This window comes from Pteropus medius, unplaced genomic scaffold (assembly GCF_902729225.1).
Source record: "Pteropus medius unplaced genomic scaffold, Ma_sr-lr_union100, whole genome shotgun sequence".
In the NCBI taxonomy this organism is placed as follows: domain Eukaryota; kingdom Metazoa; phylum Chordata; class Mammalia; order Chiroptera; family Pteropodidae; genus Pteropus; species Pteropus medius.
The window spans coordinates 17,536,684-17,561,361 of NW_024354500.1; the positions used below are offsets into that span (position 1 = coordinate 17,536,684).

The window sequence follows — 24,678 nt, forward strand, 5'->3', positions numbered from 1 at the left end:
TATATATATATTTGGGTCTTAAGTTTTTATCTCTCTTGAATTTATAATGAAATTTGGTACTTGCATTGCAGAGTGAGGATGATGGTGCAATCATTTAGATGGATGCTGAGCTTTTTTCTGCCCATGCTATGATTAAGTCCTCTGTTTCAACTCAAATGGAATCAGAGTGACAGATGAGTAAAATTAATAAAATATTAATTAAAAGTTGTTTTAAAGTAAAGTAGATTAAAAATTAACAGAAAATATAAAAAACCAAATAGTTATGTCATTATCTAATGAATAAGCAAACAAGATTATAAATAGTTATATCCCAGTATCTACATCCAATAGAAAAAGTTGCTCTCACATGTAAACCTGGCACCATCTTAGGCTCACATAATTTATATATCTTTTATTGTAAGTAAATCTCCAATCAACAATATAAGTGAGAATCAGTTTTGAATGGAAAAATGATGTTTTCTGAAGTAAAATCATATCAGCGTTTCCAGTTTAAGGTGCAACGATTAAACTAATCCATTATTTTACCCTTTTCTTTTGGATAGGTATTTTTTGAGGGTATCTTCTACAGAGATTTTTTTCAATTATTTTATAAAATATTAGGGGTTGATGAAAATAGTGGGTAGAGTAAATATTCCAGATGTTAGAAGCCTGGAATGTTCTCAAAATGTGAAGAACTGTATTTTAGGACCACCATAAAAAAATCATGGTGTGGAATATCTGGTTTAGGCATTAACAGAGACACCAACGCTATTGAAATAATTCACAGCTTCTAAGAACCACCGGCAGAGCAAGAGTAAATGGTGTATTGGACAATGTACTGTATTCATGTCCTTTTTCTTTATGTTATGGATGAATTTTCCTTGAAATGAATAAAAAATAGAGCAAAAGTAGGATGTGTTCATGAATTTGATGAGCAATAATTCTGAAAATACAAAAATGCAAAATAGAAGTTTAAACAACAACAACAACAACAACAACAACTGGCACCTGAGGCTTTTTCTCCTTCTGGCTCTCCAGTGCTATGCCTCTGCTAAAATACTAATTAGAAGGCAAAGAGGAAAAACAATAAAAGTTGTTGTAACAAATTCATAAAATTGGGAGAGTTTTGTTGGAATTAACTTTGCTTAGTGACCACAAATATTTTGTTTTCTTAAACTTTCAGCATTTATTCTATAACTATATGATGACAACCATGTTTGTTATATAGGGTAAATGCTACAGATTCATATATGTGAATAGAAATATTTAAAAGTGCCATGACATGATACATTTATTTTTCTGGGAGGTTTTTTTTGTTTAGGTTATTTGGGTAACTTTAACTTACCATTCACAGATTTTGTTGTTTTAACGGTGAAAAGATTTGTATTTGTTGTATCTAGATTTTGTTTTTAAAATATCAGATGTTAGCTTCTCCAAAATAATAGGCTTATGATATGAGCAGATATTCTTGGAAGTCTTGCAGATTCTCAAAAGCACAAGAGAACATTGAAAAATTTTGGAGTTACATTCTATTTTCACAGCATTCTCAATTTTCTCCTTTAAGTTTTATCAAGTACATGAGTTTATTTTTCACTACAGTCAAATGAATTTATAAATACACACTTGTCTTTTCTATGAATGTAATATCCGCTTTCAGTTTGTCACAAGTTATTGATTTATTAACCAGTTAAGACGTTCTCTATGTTATTTCCAAAATCGACTTTGTTCATCACAATCTCACAAGATAGTGAGAAAAACACTTGTGATATAAAAGCATTGTGCAATATTCTTTTTTGATTTGGAACATAACATTCATAAAATTAAAATCATTTTAAATGAGTACTCCACCTTATTTTAAATTGTTTGCTTTAGAAGTTTTCACTTCTGCATTTCATATTTTGTTAAAAATATCGTGTTTTTCACTGTGAATAAGCAGAAGCAGTACAGCAGATCAACTAAAATGAGCGATGCTTTTCCTCTGAGTTACAACACAGTTTGATTCTTTAGCAAATGAAAACTGCAAGACACCGAGAGATAGAAACTGGTTTCAGGGATCCCCTCACCCCTTTATCCTCACGAAAAGCAAGGTCAATCAATATTTAAATATTACTCTACCTCTTTCTGATGTCAATCTAAAGGTAGGTTACTCAGTAGAGCAAACACTTCTAAGGTTTTCCCAGCAGTCCACAGCCCAGCCTCTACAGAGGCACCCTGGTAACGGTTTCAGCAAAGTGGGATGGTGCGGTTGTGCTCTGTCCACTTTTATTTATCAGCCTTGTGTCAGAAATGGTGGTTCCTAGCCACAGCCAATTCTAATTTATTTTTGCCTCATTTGGGACAAAGGAGGGTTTCTCTTATTTATTATTTAAAGATATTCATATCAATAAAGCAGGCGTGGATGACGTCAAAGATGCTTTCCGAAGGAAAGTTCCAGTTGTTAGAGATCTTGCACACGGAGCAGCTCCGTGGCTCCCTTCTTGGAGGAGTGGAGCCCTTCCGTGTATGTGGTTTAAAAGCACTGGCCAAAAGTTATTGTCTGTTTACTTCATGACTTTTCAGGATAATGGGGTCGCAGTCTTTCCATCAGATTTGCTCAAATGGATTTGTTCCCCTTGAGCCCTGGGCTAGAGTCACCTTTAATGAGCAAGAGACTTCCCTTGGGTAGAAAGACTGCAGCAACTTCCCTGGACTCTCTGCTTGTTGGCGATAGGACACATCAGTGAGCTATACTTTTTTATTTTTTGAATGTCATTAAAATCTACTTTTGAAATTTGTATTTAACGAATCCCAAGAAACCTATGAAAGATGTCTAACACTGAAGCCTCCCTTAATTTGGGACCCCCTTGGTGACTGCATGTTTCCACCAATAATGGTTAGAACCTATTTTCCTAGAATTCCCAGATAATTTTTAAAACAGGTAATCAGTCCACTTTTAGTTTCCCCTGACATTCTTTCCAGCATTTGTTTCAGAGATAAGCATCTCTAAGGAGAAAATCTTTGCTTCTCTTCAGGAGTCCATTTGTCCCATTCTGCCTTATATTGACAGGCTTTGGTATATAGAGCTGTCTCCCCAGTTTGAATGTAAGCTTCTTAAATGCAGGACTTGCATATTCCTCATAGTGAATACAAGATATTAGATAAATATTTGCAAATGACAATTCCTTCTAGAGAGAAGCCTTTTCCCACTCTTCTTCCATCTGTCCTATCTCCTTTCCCACAATCTTCACTGGCTTTTCCCATGACCATAATCACATTTTTATTTTTGGTCTTTCTGGCTCACAGTACGTCTTCTTCTTCCTTGAGAACAAGACAAATGTGTAGTTAAAATGATGAGGTGTTTTGTAGGCACCTAGTTATTGACTCCTAGTACTCCAGAAGTAGTAGTACGTCTGCCAGGGTATTTTGTACCAGATCTTCCTCACTAATCGGACTGCTTATTCTTCCCTTGCAGAAACCTCTGTGCCCACTGAAGGTTTCAGATGCAGAGTATCTGGATTAAACAAGAAAAGACTCTCAATAATCACTGATTTTAAGGGAAAATAGGCTCTCTGTAAGGAAAAGGGGCCCTCATCTTATCAGACCACCAGATGGTCTATGCTATCTTAACAAGAGATGTGTGCGTGCAGTCATTTTTGGTTCACAAAGATGTCAAGCACTGGTTCCCACATAGAGCATTGATGGAAATACGCAGTAGAACAAATGGGCTATATAAGCTAACAAATTTAGTATCTCCCAGAAGTTGTGGGTATCAGAGTTCTATTTCCAGGGCAACTGCTAAGATCTTGCTTAAGAAAAAGAACATGATCTGTCAGGGTATAGTTTTGCAAATCATTAATAATAAGTGTAGTGTAAGGCTCAACTTTCTCTATTTCTCTTTTTGATCCTATTCTCTCCTAGGTAGAGAACCACAATATCATTCAGACCGTAGGACCCACTTCCTCACAGTTTAGTTTTTGACATCGTAAAGACGAGGTATGGTGCCTGCTCAGTCCTCCTATAATCTCTTGTGCACACATCTCATATGGCACTAATCTCATTATATTTCAATTGTTTGTTGCCAAGTTGTCTCTCTCACTAAAATGTGAGTTCATTGACAGTAGGTCAGGTTGGTTCAACAAGATTTATTTAGTATCTTTAATGTCCAAGGCACTTTGTCAGGAGTTGAAGATATAGAAAATAATAAAAACAGTCTCTGACCTTGAGAAACTATCTAGTAGGAAAAACAGATATAAACACAAATTTTTCAGTACTATGGTTAAGAGCAAGAATAGAGGTATGTGTAAGTTGCCTTGAACTCAGAGAGCTGTTCTTAGCCGCTCAGCCCTGGAAGACAAAGAAAGATTTCTCAAATTGGTTACTAACTTGAATCTTGAAGGGTGAGTAGGAATTACCTTTTAAGGCAGTTTCAGTGGAGGTGGGGTCTGAAGTCAGAAAGCAGTGGCTTGCTCAATGACTGGGTTTAGGAATCAAGGACATCGTGTGCAGATTGCTCTTCCCAGAAGATTCAGTGACAATAAAAACGATGCTGTAGAATAGTTTTCGAATCCCTCTACTTGTCTCTCACAGTGTGCTGGTCAGAGGGAAGTCCTATGAGGTCTTGGTGTTTATTGTCAAAAGTATTTAGTTCCATTGACCAAGAAATTGTTTCACTTTGTGAAAAATACACTCAATAAAAGTTGACTTTTACATTTATGTCCATTTTGTAAAATCATCCTTCAAGAATATGTTGGAGTTATTTTAAAGAAATAGATGAGTGACTTCACAGGTGGTAGTGACCATGTTTCAAAAACAAATAATGAGGAAATATTACCTCCCTACTGCCCTGACTTCCAATAATTTAACACTTGGAAAAGTAGAAAAATGCAAGTTAAAAATATGTCTAATAATAGTTCAAAGATATGATTACAAGGGATTAACATTTTTAAAGATCTATTTTCCTGTATCTCTTGATGATTTCTCATGGAGTAAGGAAAGTATCTTCCCTCTTGTGCCTCTCTCCTTTTAAAAATAATCACACTACTATACATTTAACATGTCACTTGCCTTTCAACCAAGAGATGGCAACATCATATCTGAATGTAAAACTTTATCTATAATTTATGGCACCTATTGGAAAAATATATACCATGAAATATAATCAACTGAGATTCTAGAAATCACGATGTCTGAGGTCTCATTAGAATTACATCATTTCATATAAAGAAAGGGTGGAATTATGAGAAAGAAAACATTATTTCCTTCCCAAAACAAAGTTCTTAGGCTGTCTACTAAGGAATTTTGGTGTCATTGCTCTTTCCACTAATGAGACTAACCATTTAAATATCATGTTTGACTTGTATTTCTGATTACTGACTGTGGTCATTCACACACTTGCAAAATATTTTATCACAGCACCAATGACCTCGGGCTAATCAGACAACCTCTTAGTCTCAAGAGAAAAGGATTTTCTTAAATGCTTAACTGGAAAAGTGTAATACATATATCACATAAAAATCAGGAAAGAGGCAACTTTAAAAGAGGTACTTTTTCAATATCAGTTTGAATCAATCTCTGATGGAATAAATACAAAAAATTAATTATACAAATTTTATATCACTCTTTTCCTAAAAATCCTCCCAATTAAAAATGAATATTATTTAGTTTCATCAAGGTTCTCTAAAGTAAGCAGCCAAGATCAACTGAACAGAAAAAATTTTTTTTCCTCCAAAAATAAACATGCAAAAATATTTATTATTCTGTCCCTGAAAACAATTCAAACTATTTTCAGTCCCTAAGAATCTTTTCTGAAATTCATGCTGGTAAAAACTATCGCACATTTCTCAGCTCTCTTCAATTTTCTAAACATTGTTAAGCTACACATGTGAATGAAATGGTCTGAATATGGTTAGAAGTCAGAGAAGTAAAGCAGCACCCAATACTCAAAGGAGTCTAATAAGCAAATATATGTGGCATTTTGACCAAACATTAAAAAGAGCAGTTTCAGTTTCCTCTTTATTCTTTAAGTTATTCAACATCTTTTTTTCCCCTCAATGTTTCTGGTTACCTAGTTCAGTAGCTTGAATATAGCAATTGAACTAAAAAGTAAAAATTTATCATAAAGCTTCCCCTCCATACGTTATTTATATATACCTTTTCAGATCGTTGGATTTGGATCTGCTCTATGATTTTGGATGCATTTTCATATTTGGGCTCGGGCATTCATGCACTTACTATGTTGACCTGGTTGTCAGCATTAATCAATGTCATATAGCCACATCAATTTTTCTTTTTAACCCTGAATCAGAAAACAATTGTTCAAACAATACAAATTTTATCTAAATGTGTCATCAACACACACACACACACACACACACACACACACACAGTCACTCCTAGCAACCACAGTTTAAAATGCATACAGTGGTAATCCATTGTGAGAACAACCACTCTTTCGTTGCCCCAGAAATGCAGACCATTTAAAAAAAGATTCCTACTTCATCAGTTGAAATAAAAATCTACTGATCATAAAACAATGTATGACTAATGAAATCATAAAATTCTGAGTCCATTGAGCTAATGACATAGAGGTGAAAAAAATGTTAGCCAGGTAAACCAGCATGCTGTGATGGCAGAGTACAGTGAGGGAAAGGAATTGGAGGGATATCATCAAGAGATCTTGAAAAGTCATTTCATCCATTTGGACCCTCATCTGAAAACGTAAGTTTTAGACAAGAATCTAAGAAAGCTTTCAGTTTAAAATTCTATTTGTCAAAATGGAATTTCTAAGAAGAAAAAAGACATGGGGTTAAATCTTTCCTATGAACAAACAACAGAAAAAAGAAGCAGATAAATACATCATGATCACTCAGATCACTAAAAAAAGAAAAAAAAAAAAACCGAAGGCAAAATAATTAACCATATTAACACAGAATGCTGGAATAGCAAATCACTTATGGAACTATCACATTTAGTGAGTGTGATGATACAGGCAGAAATGAGGAGAAAAACTTGCTTTATGCTTTGTACTTTTGCATTATGCCCAATATTGTTATGTACATTTTTACTAACCAAAAGAATTTAAATAAAAGGAGCCTATGCCTTCTCCATTAATTATGATCGGTGAATATTTTTCATTTGAGCCTGATGTTGAATGTAAACTTACATAGATCAAAACAAAATACAGACCTACTTATGTTATCAGTGCTAAGAATTTGATAATGAATGTCGCACAAGAGTAAAACTAAGCAAATTAGTTATCTACCAGGTAAATATTCAATTGGCTCACATCTCGAGACTTGTAGTCATTTTGAAAATACATTTAATTGTAAATTATGAGGCCTAAGCACTCTTTTCGTTTCTCTTTTCTTGGATTATCTTGCAAAAGGTATGACTACAAAGCCCTAAACATCATTAAGTCAGGGTAATTTGTTTTCAGATGATGCGACTTACTCTCTAGTATGGATTTCAAAGATGCCAGTTTAATGTGGTTTGTACATAATTTTAAAATGAATTTTACAAATATATGCTTATTGCAGAAACTTTGGAAAATACAGAAAAAGTGCAATGTAGAGAGAAATCCTCCATCCGCTCAACGGAGATTACTAACTTTTCGGGTGGGCATTATTCTACATACATACCCATACTACCTTAGTTTCAAGACTTAGTCACTTTTTAGATCATGAATATTTCCTTTGGTCATTAAATACTCAGCAGTTTGAAAGTGCACAGTATCTCGTTTTATAGTAATGCCATTTTTAAAATTATTAACTGTAAAACAAAGAGCTACAGCTTATTACAAAAAACTTATTAAATCTGCGCAAGAGAAACGTAGACACAGAAAGGTAAAAAGTAACACGAAGACCATTTATGCTAGAAACAAGTGATAACAACTCAAGTAGAGACAAAATAGGGTTAACCAAGTCACATGATTTATTCATGACTTTAGGACAAACTGGTCACCCATTATTCATCTCACTTAATGTTTGTATTTGCACCTTGAATGAAGATTTATTTTAATTAGAGAAACTTGGGGTTTAATAACCCAAGCAAATACTCCAATCATAGCAATTCAAGCATCCTTGGTGTAGTCTTTTAAACGTTCCGATTTCTTTCAGATAGAGCTTTGAGGTAAAACAAAAAACTGCCTGGGGCCGAAGCCACTAGACTTGTCAGCAGCTCCAGGGCTGACCAGGTGGTCCAGGCCAGGCGAGTCGGACCAGCAACCTGGAACGGCCGTCGCCATGATAACCAGAGCAGCAGGCCGGTTATGTGCAAACAGAACCTTTGGCAAGTGACGCGAAGAAGCGCCTGTGGCGCAAGCGCCACGGCCTTTCCCTCCCGGCTCCCAGGGCTGCGCATGCGCTATCGTAGCTTCACGCTCTGGGGTTGAGGCCCTCACTTTGTCGTCACAGGGCAGATGATTAGGGTGCGTCCGCCTTTTCCCTCCCCCTTCTACCCTCCTCCCTTTTCCCCTCCCCTTGTCCCTCAGTCTTCTTCCTCCTTCCTCTCCCCCTCCCTCTTGCGTGCCCAGCCGACTCCAGCTTCCGGTCAGCGGCCGTCTGCGGAAGGGTGTCCCACCTCTTCCGCCTTGACTTTGGAGGTGGAGGCGGCAGCGGCGCCTGCGCGTCTTCTGTCAGGGTCAGCAGGCGGGTCCCCTGGGCGGTCCGCCAGCGCGTCGGGGAGCTGCGCCCGGGGGTTCAATGGCGATGAACTATAACGCGAAGGATGAAGTGGACGGTGGGCCCCCGTGTGCTCCTGGGGGCACCGCTAAGAACCGGAGACCGGATAACACGGCCTTCAAACAGCAACGGCTGCCGGCATGGCAGCCCATCCTTACGGCTGGCACGGTGCTACCTACATTCTTCATCATCGGCCTCATCTTCATCCCCATTGGCATCGGCATCTTTGTCACTTCCAACAACATCCGCGAGATCGAGGTGAGGGGAGGCAGCGGCAGTGGGAGCTGTCGCTGCTTGGGAGTGGGGTCCTTACGGCCTGCCCCTCTCCTTCCTCAGCTCTCTGGAAGTTGACCCACGGGCCTCACCTCCCCCACACCTGCCCTCTCTTCTTCAGTTTCTTTCGTCAGATTTTCTGATTTTGCAGTTTTGTTCGAGCTTCCTCTCGCGATTTACATGGTTAGGGATAGAATGAATGTTTAATGCAGAGGGTGGATCAAAGAAAGAACGCCCCTTTAATGGGAGGTTTGTGTGGCTCGGTGAGGATTTTTACCTCCAGCGGAGGTTAAAAAAGGGATGAGGGCAGAGAGAGAAAGGAAGTGGAAAATAAGAAGTTATGTCTAGATATTACTGCGGGGGAATTGACGTGGTCAGAGTGTCAGTACCTGTGGGGATTATCCTAGGACACAGATTAACACCTTGCCATTTGAGGGAAAGGACCAGAGTCATAGAGGTATTGCTGTTTTTTATGTTAAAGAAGTTGTCATATGTTACCAGGTAACATATTAGGACAAATGACCGAAGTGTGCACAGTATCTTTTATTTTGAACTAATTGATGCTTTTAGTTGTAGGGCATGATGTAGGTAAAAGGTAACCTGAAACTTCAATTCCGGTTTTGCTTTTAGGCTGTTTATAAATAACCATACCCTACATTCGCCCTAGTCGCCCCCTCACCCTCCACCAGGTTTTAAACTTTAAAAAAAGAGTCAGTGATCACAAACAGAGGATAAGCTGTACACTGTCTACTGAATATTTTATTGATATAAGACATGATAGAGAAATGTGGGAAAGCCTCTTGACCTTTGTCAAAGCAGCAAACATAGTATATTCATCATTTGCATTGGTGAAGATAGGTTGATACTAGAATGTAAATACTTCATATAGATGTCCAGTATGAGACATCAGCTCATCCTCTTGAGTATCTGAGGGTATTTTTATCTGTTTGAAAGGGCAGTATCTGGCACCAAGATCTCTTGATTTCTTCTATTGTATCAGGTGTATCATTTTCTCCTCTAGTCTTATTAAATACTTTTAAATTTATGCATGTGATTTAATTAGGCTTTCAGAGTAATTTTATTTCAACAACTGGACTAGGCATAAAGATACTTATTTTCCAGTTTAATTTACAATGTTACCTCTAAAAGTGAAATCAATATATATTTAATTGTACAGTGTTCACTTCTGTATAACAGTGATAAGAGTATCTGTAGCACAGTTTTTAAATCTCTTACTAAAAATTCATTTTCAGTTTAATAACTAGAGAAAGTGTAACAGTATGTTTTCCAGCATGAATTTGTTTCTGTCTCCTTAATAGTTCTTCGAATGTGGTACTTCTTTTTCTCCCAATCACCCTAGGATCACACATAGGAATAAAGTGATGTATTGCAAGGACTGTGGGCTCAAGGTCGGGATCAGGCAGAACTGGGTTTAAATTTTGCTTAGCCATTAACTAGCTCAGTTTCTTGGCAAACTTAATCTCTCTGAGCCTCAAATCTTACATATTAAAATACACAAATAATGCTTATCTTTCTAATGTAAGAATTAGATACAGTATAGCTAAGATTCCTGGTACTGGGTTTGTACAATAAGTAGTTACCGTTATTATGATGGTCCCTAATCAGGAGATGAGAAATGGAACCAGAGAGGTTAATATTTGTTGGTAAGCTAGAAGAATAGTGTAGAATTGAGGCAGAAACCCAAACCCAGATGTTTTTATTCCCAACCTTAAAGCTTTCACACTATATTAGGATTCTTATTGCAATGTTAGTAGTTAAGTAGAAGAAAATAATTTAACATTAGAAGTTTGACTATCTTATTTAACTTCTTAAGATGTTGAGAGGAAAGTAGCAATAATTAGAAATGGTATATGATGGGTATTTACTTTATTATCAAAACTCAACTTCTGTAATATTTACTATAATATAAAAATAAATGTTTACTTTTTGAAAAACTTCTAGGTTTTGAAATAAAATAAGGTTCTTCATACTAAGTAGTTGGTGAAATGGAAATTTTTAAAATAGATCTCATGCATATATACGTCTGATTTCAAGTGGCCTGAAGAATCTGCAGCTTGGTCTGGTTAATAGGACACTGAAGTTAAAAATCAAGTTGTTAGATTCGAAGTCCCATCTTTGTTTGTGATCTTAGGCATATTTTTTGAGTGCCATTCTTTTTATTTGAAGAATCAAAAGGTTCAGGCTAGCTGATCTCTAAGATGCTGTTTAACTGTAAAATTCTGTGGCTTCCAACTTTAATGTGATTTAAAAAAATGTTGCAAATTCGAATTGTATCCCCTTTGGAATCAAAGGGTATGAAAATTGGGAATGATAAGGAATTTTGTACCAACACTGACATATAGTTGTGTGGCATATAGTTGTGACATATAGAATCAATTTTTTATTTTTAATTTGGCTGTTAGATATGTAGAGAATTGGTTCTGAATTACATCTGTAGTTTTGAGAAAAACTTAAGGAGCTTTCCCAAAACACACATGCTTGCTTCTGCCTACTCTCTACTCTTTGCTAGACACTACTGTAGTTTATTTCATTTTATTTATCTATCTATCTATCTATCTATCTATCTATCTATTTATTTATTAGACGAGGCAACCCTCGGTTGATCTCACAAACTGCAAAGACCTTGTCAGTTTACAATCCCTTTTTTTTTTTTTTTTTTTAATTTTTTACACCTAAAGCACTTGATCTTTCTAGGTGGTCTCCCATCCAAGCACTAATCAGGCCTGACCCTGCTTAGCTTCCGAGATCAGATGGGATTGGGCTTGTTCAGGGTAGCATGGCAGTAGACCGTAGTTTATTTTTAAATATGTTGAGGGTTATTAAAAGTAAACGAGTAACCAGAGTTCTTTTCAGCGTTCACACCATAAGTTGCTTATACCTCTTAGATTATTTCCTCATTTTTGAAAATTTTAAGATCTTTCATTGCTGTATTACTCAAATTACTAGGCCAAAGGAGACTTGCCAAATCAGGATGATTTTGTAATATAGCTTAAAGTGCTAAGATCAGATATCCAAACTTTTTTTTAAGTTTATTTATTTCAGTTAGTTTCAAGTATACAGTACATTGGTTAGACATCTATATAGTTCATAAAACAATACCCCAATTGCTCCCCCCTCCCCTGGCCCTCCACCTAGCCATCATATTAATGCTAACTGCATTCCCTCTGCTGTGCTCCCCATCCCCATGACCAACTATCAGTTACTAATTTCTACTTCTTTTTACCTTCACCCCATTCTCCAGCACCCCAACCCCCTCCCCTGTGTCTGTCACCAAATTTTCCTCTATATTTGTGAGTTTGTTTTTGATTAGTTTGTTCTTTTTGTTCCTTAGATTCTGCATATAAGTGAAATCATATGGTATTTATCTTTCTCTGTCTGACTTATTTCACTCAGCATAATCACCTCTAGGTCCATCCATGTTGTTGCAAATGGTAGGATTTCATTTTTTTTAATGGCTGAGTAATATTCCATTGCATATATGAACCATAATTTCTTTATCCAATCGTCTGTTGGTGGGCACTTAGGTTGCTTCCATATTTTGGCTATTGTAAATTGTGCTGCTGTGAATATTGGAGTGCATAGATCTTTACGAATTATTGTTTTGTTTTTCTTTGGATAAATACCCAGAAGTGCAATTGCTGGGTCAAAAAGTTATATCCATTTTCAATTTTTTGAGAAACCTCCAGACTATTTTCCATAGCCGCTGTACCAATTTGCAATCCCACCAACAATGTATGAAGGTTCCCTTTTCTCTGCATCCTTGCCAACACTTGTTTTTTTCTTTATTGAGAAATCCAAACTTTTGAGGTATAAAAATCAGTGGGTCTTTATCTTTCTCCCAGAAATGTTATACTAAAAAATTACTGTTCTTGTAAATTGTGTTAGACTCCTGAAAAAAGTGTAGTAAAGTTATTTTTTAATATTAATGCTTGTATTTGTCAGTATCTCACCCCCACCCCTGCCCTACCGTGCCATAAGGTTTATGTATCTTGTTTAGTTAGGTTTTAGATTTTCCATAATCTAATAAAATGGTTATTGGAAAACGAAAGTTGTTAACTTTATCATAAGAAAATGTTTTAGATATTTAATATCATTCAACACTAATGTTTAATATCTTCATTTATTATTAGCAGCAAGGAATGACTGTTTCCTTTAATTTGGCAATGCGGGAGTCAGGCACATCTTTCTACCACAAAGGTAATGTTTTTCTAGTCTAGGGCCCTTGTTGATGAGGCTGAGTTATTGAATAGAGAGAATTTGAAAAACATAGTGAGGTATTCTTAACTGTTGCAAACGCATTTATCACTTCGAAGTTATATTGTTTAATGGTTAGAATTGGATGTGGACATTATTCAGAGTAATAATTCAGGGTAAATTAAAAACTTAAACATTTACTTCAAATTAATATTTGCCCAACGTGTTCAAGATACATTTTCATTAAATTTTAGTGGATTAGCAGTCCCCTCCCCTCCACTTTTATTAGAGAAACCTCAAATTTCCTCCTCTTGGTATTTAATCCTGATTATTTTCTTTTTTCCTAATTTTTTATAAGAATATAGTTTTATCTCATTTTAATTCCTATAAAACTTGGATTCTTAGATTCTAAGATTTCTGAGAGGATTAAATTTCTCTCCTGCATTTAGTTTTCTTTGTTTATAAGTAGCCTATAGCTACTTATAAAGTGTCAAGGAAGAATAGGTTTCTTTGTAGATTGTTAAAGGGTAAGCACTTTATGTTAAGAAATTTAAAGATTTTAATATGCAAATGAATTGCAGTTGCTTAGAAGCTGACTCTTAGATATTAAGAGATTTGTGGTATTAGTGTTTTAATTCATTTCTCAATTAACTTCAGTACTTAGAGCAAGGCATGGCAGAGTGAATGTGAATAGCCAGACTGTTTTGTAAGGCCAAGGAACTGAGAATGGTTTTACAGATAAACATTTGTCATTGATTTGATGATAGGGAACATTAACTTTGAATGCCAATTATGCTAAATGTTATCCCCCTCAAAATAATTCCAGTTTTTTCTGTTACCAGAAAATTGTATACAATTGTTATTATATTTTGAATTCCGTCAATAAAAATTTGTGCAAATTTGTTTTCTCTCTTGTTATATAAGAGCCTACATAATATTTTTGGCCTTGCTTCCTGGTTTGTAAAGCCTAAAATATTTTCTGGTCCTTTACAAAAGAGGATTTCCTGCCCTTGACTTCGTTTTAAAGAAACATACTGGCAAATTTATCGTTTGTTACAAAAAAAAACACTGTTTAATATACGTTCTATTCAATAATCTTTCAGGTAAGAATAATGATCACTGATAATTGCCTGTGTTCTACCTTCTTTGTACAAATTTAATAGATATAAAAATACTTTAGCTAAATTTACCGTTAATCTTGGCTCAGGTAACATCCTTCTTTTCTTTGTCACAGTCAGATATAGTTCCAGCAATCTAAAGAAAATTGCTCTTGAAAGTTTTACTTTGGTTACCTTTTGTCTTTGTTAGAGCCTCTAGAAAAGCCTTCAGATAAATTCTTTACTGTGGAATGATCAATTCAAAGGGAGAACTTAAAATGCCGTTTTGAATTTAATCTAATTAATGCTTAAAATGGTTTACTTTATTACTCAGCACTTTGTTGAGTGACCTGTTTAGGTCTTATATTGATTTCCTTTAAGACAGATTTACATTCAAAAATTGAAGTTTTCTAGTCCTTATACAGTATAAAAATTGCATGGCCTTCAAATTCCTCCTTTCTCACTACATTAAATTCAGTCTGTTTCTTAAGAATAAGTTAGGAATATGATGTAGTTTTAGGAGTAGTAAGAAGAGATACCATTTTGATTTAGAGGAACAGTTACAATGGTAGCAAACAAAGCAGAGAGATATAACTCTTAAACTTATAGCATCTACATCTGTTGTTCTGTTTTGCCTCTGGTTCTTTGTGTTTTGTATTTAAGCTGATGGGCAGGTCTCCAGCTTATCATTGTATTCTGTACTGTGCCTTGTATGCTTTTGACATTTAATAAGCATTAGTTTTTAAAATAAGGGAACTAGAGTTCCTCTCTCACCTGGTAGCCCCTTCTTTTTCGGATAAGTTATGAACTATTATCAGTGTAAACTTTTTTTCTTCCTACCTTTATTGAGGTGTAATTGACAAATAAAAATTGTATATATTTAATATGTTCAATGTGATGGTTTGATATGCTTGTACACTATGAAATGATCACTATAGTCAAGCATTTTAACATATCCATCACATCCCATAGTACTTTTTTTTGGTGTGGTAAGAACACATAAGATTTACTCTCTTATCAAAACAAAACAAGAGAATAAATGTTGATGAGAGTGTAGAGAAAAAGGATCCCTTGTGGAATGTAAATATGTACAGCCATTATGGAAAATGGTATAGAAGTTCCTAAAAAAAATTGAAAACTAGAACTACCACTATATGATCCAGCAATCTCACTACTGGGTATATATATATCCAAAGGAAAGGAAATCAGTATATCGAAGAGAAATCTGCACTCCCATGTTCACCAACTTTGTTTTTAGACCCAACAGATTTTATTACAACCTGAACATGAGGGAGGGCTACCCTGGAATTTGAGCTGATGAAGGGTATTGTGGTTTTTTTCTTTTTTCTTTTTAATGGTAAAACTCATAGACTGAGTTAAATTTATCAGCTTTAATCAATGATGAGCATTTTCTGTATGTAGAGTGCTGCTGCAGGCACAGTGGATGATAGAAAAATGTTTGCAGACAGATTTTTTTTTTTTTCTCAAGCAGAGAACCCTTATTCTTGAGGACCCTGGAATTTTTTGAAGGAGATAAGACATACATATAAAAACATTGCTAGCTGAGTAGCTCAGGCAGAAAATGGCTTAGTAATTTAAAGGAAGGCAAGAGCACGTCTGTCTTTGACAACCTTGTTAAACTTCGTGGTGGATGTGGGCTTTGAGCTAGAACTTGAAGGATAGATAAATAGTACTTTTAAGGGGATTGTATGCATTCCAAGAAAGGAGGTTAATATGAGCAAAGGTATAGTTTTAGGAAATCAAAAGGTATGTGGAAAAAATAGGAGGAGTAAGGACAGATAGATCATCTGGTGCCAGGTTGTGGATAGATTTGAGTATTTGATAATGAATGTATTAAACTGGGGAAGTAGCGTGATTGACACAGCATATATCAGGATTGGGTTCAGCAATGAGTAATTAAGGTTATCATTCTCATATTTCTCTTAGAAACCCAGTCCCTGCCTAGTTCGGAGGCTGTTTTTCTGAGTCCTCACTCTGTCTAGTTTACTGCTCGATTATTCTTCGGTATTGGCTGCAGTGCTCACAGTCCAGAATAGGGGCTAGAGTTCTAACTGTTGCATCCTTTCCCAGGTAGCAGTGTGGAAGAAAGGATGAAGGACAGAGGGATAAAGGCCTTTTAAAGAAGGTTCTTGGAAGCTGCCACATACCACCTCCACTTAGTAACAAGGCCACTCTGTACTTAAAGGAAGGCTGGAAAATATATTCTTATAACAAGGTTTTTGCTAGTAATTGAGAGTTTTATACTGTGGAAGAAAGGTGGCACAGAAATTGGGGTGCAGGGTTGTTAATAGTCTCTGCAACACAGGGCTATATGTAGGAAGATTTATCTGGTAGTAATATGTTGGTTGGATGGGAGCTGAATTGTCTAGATGTGAGAGCTGAGTAGTTTAGACATTAAATAATGATTCCATTTTTATATTGACTATTGTATTAAGTTGAACTTGATTTCATCGTAAAAGGCAATATGTGTCATTTTGTATATGAAAAGCAAATCAGGTATAAGGCTTTGCTGGTAAGTTTTTTTAAAAACAAGTTGTAGAAGGAATATTGAATATCCTCACCTTCCTCTTATTTTCTTTAGCCTCTCTTTTTTCCTTCTTTGTTCAGCATATAAATGTGTTCCAGTTTTTGTTAAAGAATGAAAATGTTATATCTCGATTCAATTTAATAATAAAAATATTAATCATGACCAATATTATTTGAGTGTTTACTCTGCCAAGAATTTTACGTATGTTATTCGATATAGTGACACTTATGAGGGTAATGTTATTCTTTTCATTTTATATTTAGAGGGGGACATTGAATCTGAGACTGAGTCATTTGTTTAGTCATACAGCTGGGATTCAAATCCTAGCACTCTGACCTCTTCTTTTGTTTCCTCTGGACGCTGGTCTATATTTTCTTTTTCCACACAATCTGTTTGAAAAGAAGGATGTCCACACTTATTGATAATGTCCATTCCCATCTCCCATTAACTTACTCCTTAACTCATTGTATCAGAAGTATATTAGATGGTAAAAAGTGCTATGAAGAAAAATGAAGGAAGGGAAATAGGAATGGTTGAAGAATGGTTTACAATTTTAAATAGAGTAGTCAAGGAAGATCTCAGTAAAGTGGTTTTTGAGTAAAGGTCTAAAAGAGATGAGGGAGTCAGCCACATTGATATCTGAGGGAAGAGTGTTCCAGACAGAAGAAATAATAAGAGCAAAAGTCCTGAGGAGTATGCTTAATAGGTTGAGGTAGGGGCCAATGTGGCTGGAGCAGAGTGAGAAGTGGGGGAAGACAGTAGATGAGGTTAAGAATGGTAAAGTAGTGGGGTGCACATCACATGGATCGTTATGAGGATTTTGGCTTCTATACTCAGTGTAATGCAAAGCCACTGAAAAGTTTTACTCAGGTGTCATAATCTTACAGTTAAAAGAGTCACTCTCTCAGTGATATGGAAACTATTACCTAGGAAATAAGTAGAAACAGGGAAACCAGTTAAGGGGCTGTTGGCAATAATTCAAGCAGGAGATGATGATGGCTACAGTAGAATGGTGGCAGTGAAAAGCACTTATATTTAGGATATGTTATGAAGGTAGAGCTAATAGAATTTTCTCATGTAGCAAATGTGTGAGGTATGAGAGAAATTGTAGAATCAAAAATAACTTAAGATATTTTGGTCTGCATTGGAAGGATAGTGTTGTAATTTATCAAGATAGGGAAGACTGCAGAAAAAGTTTTGGTGTGATAATAGGGTTAGGAGGTGAGAAGCTGGTTAAAGAATTCTTTTTTTAGACTTGTCACCATGTGATGCCTTTTGGACATCCACGTTGGAAATAACGAGTAGGCAAGTGAATATATGAGTCTAGAGTTTAGGAGGAAGGTCGTAACTGGGGTTACATATTTTGAGGGCAGATCAGCATAGATGATATATAAAGACTTAAGATGAAATGAAATCAAGAGAATATTTGGAGGTCAAAGAAAAGTGAGATCATTCAAAGACGGCCCAGAGTCACTCCATTGTTTGTAGAGGTTGAGGAGATGAAGAGGAACTCGCAAAGGAGACTGAAAAGAAGCAGCCAAGGAGGTAGGAGAAAAGCAAGGAAAGTGTGGTGTCCTGGAAACCGGTTTCAAGGAAGAGTGTGTGAACAACCAGTGTTGCTGCTGATAGTTCATATAAATGGGGTACTGAGAGCTGACCTTTGAGTTAGCAACATGAAAAGCAGTGGTGTACCTGTCTTACAGTGAATGTAAGATGTGGTTTCTCAAGCTAGAAACCCTGGAAGTCAACCTAAACTTATTTGCCCTCATTGCATCTCTAAGCATTAAGTTCTATGGATTCTTTATCCATATATTTTTAATCTGTTCTTTTTCCCATCCCCACTGCTCTTTTGCAGTGATTCTCAGCAGAATCATTGCAGTAGCATTCTGTTTTCTTTTTCAGTCTGGCATTTTCTTAAATCTTTCTGCTCTTTACAGCCAGGGCGATCCTTTTAAAAGGATAGTTGAACTATTTCATTCTCTTGATTAAAATTTCTCCTATGGCTCCCTCTAGCATACATAGGATAATGTTCAAATTTCTTAACGTAAATTGTAATTTTCTTCATGATAAGCTACTTTCTACTTCTCTAGCCTCATCTACCACTCCTAGACCCTTTGCTCTGGCTGTAGCAGACTACTGTAGGTCCTGGAATGCGTCATGCTGCTAGATCTACCTGAAATGCCCTTCCTTTTCTTATTATACCATGTTTTTCAAATTTCATTCCTGTGAACACTGGAAAGTCTTCCCTGATTCCTCCCTTTCACCACCTGATATATATGCTTCTCTCAGGTTCCATAAGTACTAGATTATGACCTGTCATATGTTATTAAATTATATCCTGTAATTATTGATTAACATGACTTTCTATCCCACTAGTCTGTAAATTCTTTTCTGGCATGAACAATGTTTTTTTTCCATTGTGTATTCCTACCCTATAACACAATGCTTGACATCTAATAGAGACTAAGATATTTGAGCAAGAGTGAGTGAATGAACTATACTCAGTTGGTACAATCAAGAAATTTTAAAACCATTTATTGAGAGTTTATTAATTATCTCAATGGTATTATGGTTCTGAAGGGATTATTGAAATTAGCTAAGGAAAATGTTATATACTACAAAATCAAACTTGTATACCTATGATATCCATCTATATTTAAAGCCGAAACAAACTTGCTTGTTGAACAGTAATCCCAGAGAGTGCTAAAAATTTAGCAAACAGGTTGATTGGCGTATGTTGCAGCAAAAGAATGAGAGTGCATGATTTTAAAAATGGCATAAAATACCTTTCCTCCCACAAATTTTTTTGAGGCTTTAGAAGGAAACATTGTTATATACTTACTAGTTATGAAAAACTGGAAACTATAAACCAACCATCAATTAAATAGATTTGTAGTTTAATTTCTAAAATTAAAATGTAAGAATGATAATGTGACATTATAACATCTAATAACATTGTTTATCAGTATACTGAATAAATTGGCTGTTCAGAGCTCTCAGAGGTCTCACATCTGTGATCATATTTAGTTTTGAAAAAATTTTAGAAATTACTTGTTTTTACTTGATGTTTAAAAAATATAATGCACTGGTATGAAGTCTCAAAAGTTTTGTCTGTAGTGGAAGCAATGAGAGTCAAATTCAAGGATAATAAGTATATTGCTGAGGAAGAATTGGCAGAACTGCCAAATGATGCCAAATACGATGCCAAGATTTTGAGCTTGGCTGCTTGGGACAATGGTGGTACCATTTACAGATATCAAAAGGCCACAATTAGCTAAGATTAAGGGATTCAATGAACCATCATTATTGATTTTTTTTCTAAAGCCAGATTTTTAGTGAAGAAGCATAACCAAGAAAGATTAAGAAATCATATATATAAATATGGTTTAATTTTCAAAAGATCACCATGGGTTTGAAATAGAGATGGTAAGAGTTTCAAGTGGCAAGGAAGAAATTCAACCAAGTGAATACATGTAGGAATACAAAAATGGGGTGAGATGAGTCCAGACTATTTAGAGAGGGTAGTATAATGGATGACACATGATATGAGGTGGCATGAGGTTATGGTCAGAAGGTAGCACTGGAGATAAAGGTAAAAGCCACTGATATTCTAATATCAGTTATATGACTATACAGAAACAATTTTTTTAAAATAGAAAAGCCATATATTTCCTCAAAATAGAAAGCACTACTCTATTCATATTAATTGCTGATCTGTTCGTTTGATCTACCTTATCATATAGGATGGAGCAGAATTAGCAAAACCCTTTTCATCAAGTCTGTCCTAGGCAATTTTTATAACTTGACATCTTAGTAAGACTTTTAAGGGTAAACTAAAACTTCATGTTGGAACTTACTTTTTTGTTTGTAGAAATAAGTTAAATGCCATATATAAAAACTCTGTATGAAAATTTGTATTATTTCAAACTCTAAAAGTTAAGATGGTCCTGGGGTGACCTCTACCTATCATAATAAAGTTGTTTTTAATCAGTATTCTAGGTGAAAAATATGAAGATTTGGGAATACCATTTAAAACATCAGCATATTAACAATTGGTACGAATTTTAAAATATAATGTCTTTTAAACTGACTTCCACATTTCTAAATTATGGTATAGTGCATATATTCAATATTATGGGAAGCAGCTGTGCAGTCTAATGGAAGGAACAGCAACTTTGGAGCTAGACAGATATGATTCTGTCATTGTTATGGATGGAATTGTGTCCCACTAAAAGATATGTTGAAATCCTAACTTCTAGTACTTTGAATGTGACTTCATTTGGAATAGAGCTGTTGCAGATCTAATCAAGTTAAGTTGCGGTCTTTTCAGGTGGACTTCTATCCAATAGGACTGGTGGTTTTATAAGGAGAGACAGACACTCAGAGGGCAGATGATGTGAAGACAGAGACATAGGGAGAATCATGTGACAGGCAGAGGTGGAGCAATGCAGCTGCGGGCCAGGGAGTGCCAGCCATTGCCAGAAGCTGGAAAGAGGCAAGAAGGATTATCAGAGCTTGTATAGCCCTGCTAACACCTTGAATTCAGACTTCTGGCTTCCAACTGAGAGAGAATAAATTTCTCGTTTTAAAACACCCATTTTCTGGTAATTTGTTATGGCAGCCCTAGGAAACTGATATAGTCACATACCATTTGTGGTTTGGAGCAGTTACTTCACCTCTGAATCTCACTTTCCTCTGTGGCATGGAGTAGACATTTGGGAAATAATAGCTAGCTTCATTATTGCTGTCCTGTCTTCAAAGATAATTTACATTTATATATTACCTGATTCATTCATTTATTGTTTACAAGTGTGAGATTGAGGCTTTCTGATTCAATTAGAAGGAACAATCTTGTCTATGGTTCCTTTTTGGATTCTATAATTTACAGAGACATACAACATATTTCATATGACCCATAGAATTTTATTAAGATATAAAGGATTAAACTTGTCTTATAGCTCTAAATTTAGAACTCAGATGTTGTTTTAAAAAAATTAATCTTCAAAAATAAAATAACCTAGAGTGTCTGGATTTTTAAAAATCCATTCAACTGCTAACTTTTAAGAGGCCCTAAATAATTTAAATATGGATGTTTATTTCCTCCACCCCCTTTATCTGATGAGCATTTTTGAGGGCAATTTTTCTAACATTGATATATTACCTATTTAATAAAAAGGAAGCATTTTAAATACTTTAAAAAATGTTGTTTGGTACTCCAGAATACCCTGGTGCCTTACTGTGCCCTTTTTATTTCCCTCACTGTTGTAATACATACTCACCTCTTTCCTTTAAGGTCCTGGATTATACAAATAACTTAGTCTACAATCATAGTAACTTCTGTGGAAAACTCCGTGATATTCCTCAGTTTTGAGCTTTGGGTAGGAAGTAGTGTAACTTGCATTACTTCCTCTGGGGCAAGAATGTGAACCGCTGCTCAGCCTTTACAGATGGCTTTCTCTTTTTTGCTTAAGAACTGTCAGTGACAAAGCAGAGAAATTTGCTGCTGTGATGTCACACCTTGGGCACTAATATGACTCATAAAACTAAAGAATCTGCTCTAGTTGAGCAAGGGTAATGTCATGGCCTTCCTATCCCCCGGCTGAGGTCTGCCCTACCTAATGTCAACTGAACGAGCTTCCTTATTGATACTGGTGTTGCTATACCTCATGGGTGTACCAGTGTCTCTGGAAAGGTATATCTACTGAAGCTTTTAATGCTGCAGTTAGTAAGAATTCTAGAATAGTGTTGGAATGGCCCTCTCCACAGCTATATTCATATTTTGTCACCTGTACTACAAAGCCATACTGCTTTACCTTATAATGGCTCAAAGTCACAAAACCTACCCCTTTAGCGTCTACTCTGCAATCTAATTCCACTTTTCTGTTTTCCGAGACCTAACTTTTCTTTATTACTGATTGCTAATGGTTTTATAAATGAGCACTGTACAAAAATTAGATAACAGGAGAAGCCCCAACTGATTCTCAGATCTAAAGATTCTCATGTCTCTAACTCAGAGTGTTATTTTAAGACCGAAATTCATATATTTTGGGGGGTTTGATCAGAGATTTAGTCTCTCTTGGTGTTGTCTCCCTGTGGATAACATCCACTCATCAGCCTTCAAAGAAATTTGCTGACTACTAGATTAGGTTGTTTTCATAGTATCCGTTTTATCAAAGTATCCTTTCCATTTTAATGACTGTTTTCTGTATTAAACTGAGCTCCATGAGGTCAGGTACTGGGCTGAGTTCTCATTTTCTGGAACATATAGGCACTCAGAAAATACTGTAGGCCTCCCTAAAATGTGCCACTTTGGCATGAAATTATTTTGAGCTTGAAAGCTATCAAGACCCTGCAGACTTGCAAGAAACTTTTACTTCTCAAAAAATTTAAATTAGGGGTCTTAGCCATAATAAGAGTGACAACTAGAAATAACTTTATGACCTATCTGTATGGCAGGGCAGACTTCTAATTACTGAACCTCTACTCATAGCCCTGCAATGACCGTCCCTCTGAAGCCCCAAGGTGATCCTTGGCTCAAAATACCATTTGTATACCTCATTTTCCTTTTCTGTCTTTGAAGCTTTAATTTCCGTGGAGTCTCCAACTCTCTGATATGTGGGGTTTCCATGCATAGGTATGTATTAAATTTGGTTATTTTCTTTTTTTAATCAGCCTTGCGTTTAATTATTAGACTAGCCGAAAGAACTTAGTAGAGGAAAGCTTCTTCCTCTTCCACAGTATTAAGTTAATGAATTATTACTTCATGATGGGGCATTCAGGAAGAAATTAAAGTCTCATATTCTAGACTCTTTTTAAATCTGTTCTTATATAAATATTTGCTTAAAAAAATCTAAAAAATCTTCAAAAATCTCCCCCAGTTTCTTAATTTCCTGCAGGACATTTTTAACACTCAGGGTTACTTAGCTTTCAGAAACTTTGTTGTCAGCAGCAGTAACCAATTCTTGGTAGCTTACACTGGAAAGGAATTTATTAGAGGGTGATTAGGTAGTTCTCACATAAAATGGATAAGAAATCTAGAGAATCAGTTTGGAGACAGGTATGAAGAATGGGAGATTTGAAAGCAGAAAAAGTGATTTAGCTGCCACAGCCGCTACTGAGTTCTCCCTTATAGTTACTGCTGTGGTTGCTGCTCTGATTCATTCTGGTCTTTGTCTCCGAAGATTCTGTGATTTATATGCAGATTAAGTCATCTAGACTCTAGATGGATCCAGATCTTTTGTGTGGGCTGCCTGGGGTTAGGGAGTGAAAGCACTCATTTACCCCTTTGGCTTATGAAGTAGAAGATGGATCCCTGCCTCCCTCCAAAACACTGAAAATGGAGAATTTTACAATACTTGGAAGTATGTTTGGATGCTAGTCAGCTTAATAGCAATACAAACAAACCACAATTATTCCTAAGATTTTTCTTCATTCTTGTAATCTGAAGGTCCCGAGTTCGTACATTAGAAAGGATGATATGTCTAATTTGTGAGAGGGCATAGTATGGTGCAAAGAGCATAGATTTTGGAGAAAGGTGGAGATGAGTTCAAATTTTGCTCATAATTACTAGCTGGGTAATTTTGTTTAATTACTAAACCTTCCTAAATGGCAGTTTCCTAGGTTAAAATAAAAATAAAAACAAAGTTTGTAGGACTATTGTACTTCTTAATGAGATGATATGTATTAAGTGCTTTTAATGTCTGGTATTTAGTATACATTCAATAAACAGTAGCCAGTAAAACACAGTGTATCATTATGGCTCTGTTCAAATCCTCTTTCTTCTTAGTAAGAAAGTACTAGTCCACCTAGTACTACTGTCCTCTTTACCATTCATTCATTTTGGTGCCTAGCATTATCGTAGTTATTTTTTTGTATTCATGTGCTCTCTTTGATAAAGTAGTCTTTTTAG

The 24,678-nt window shown here is 35.7% G+C and overlaps 1 protein-coding gene and 1 pseudogene across 1 annotated transcript in view; one reads left to right on the plus strand and one right to left on the minus strand.

Moving 5' to 3' along the window:
* The first annotated feature begins 8,359 nt into the window (after positions 1-8,359).
* The window catches only part of TMEM30A (transmembrane protein 30A), a 36,927-nt gene continuing 20,608 nt past the window's right edge, over positions 8,360-24,678 (plus strand). The window contains 2 exon segments of the mRNA XM_039853161.1: positions 8,360-8,550; positions 8,552-8,894. Coding sequence (XP_039709095.1) covers positions 8,375-8,550; positions 8,552-8,894 — 519 coding nt within the window. The 5' untranslated portion in view covers positions 8,360-8,374.
* Positions 11,600-11,718, minus strand: LOC120595213 (uncharacterized; annotated as a pseudogene).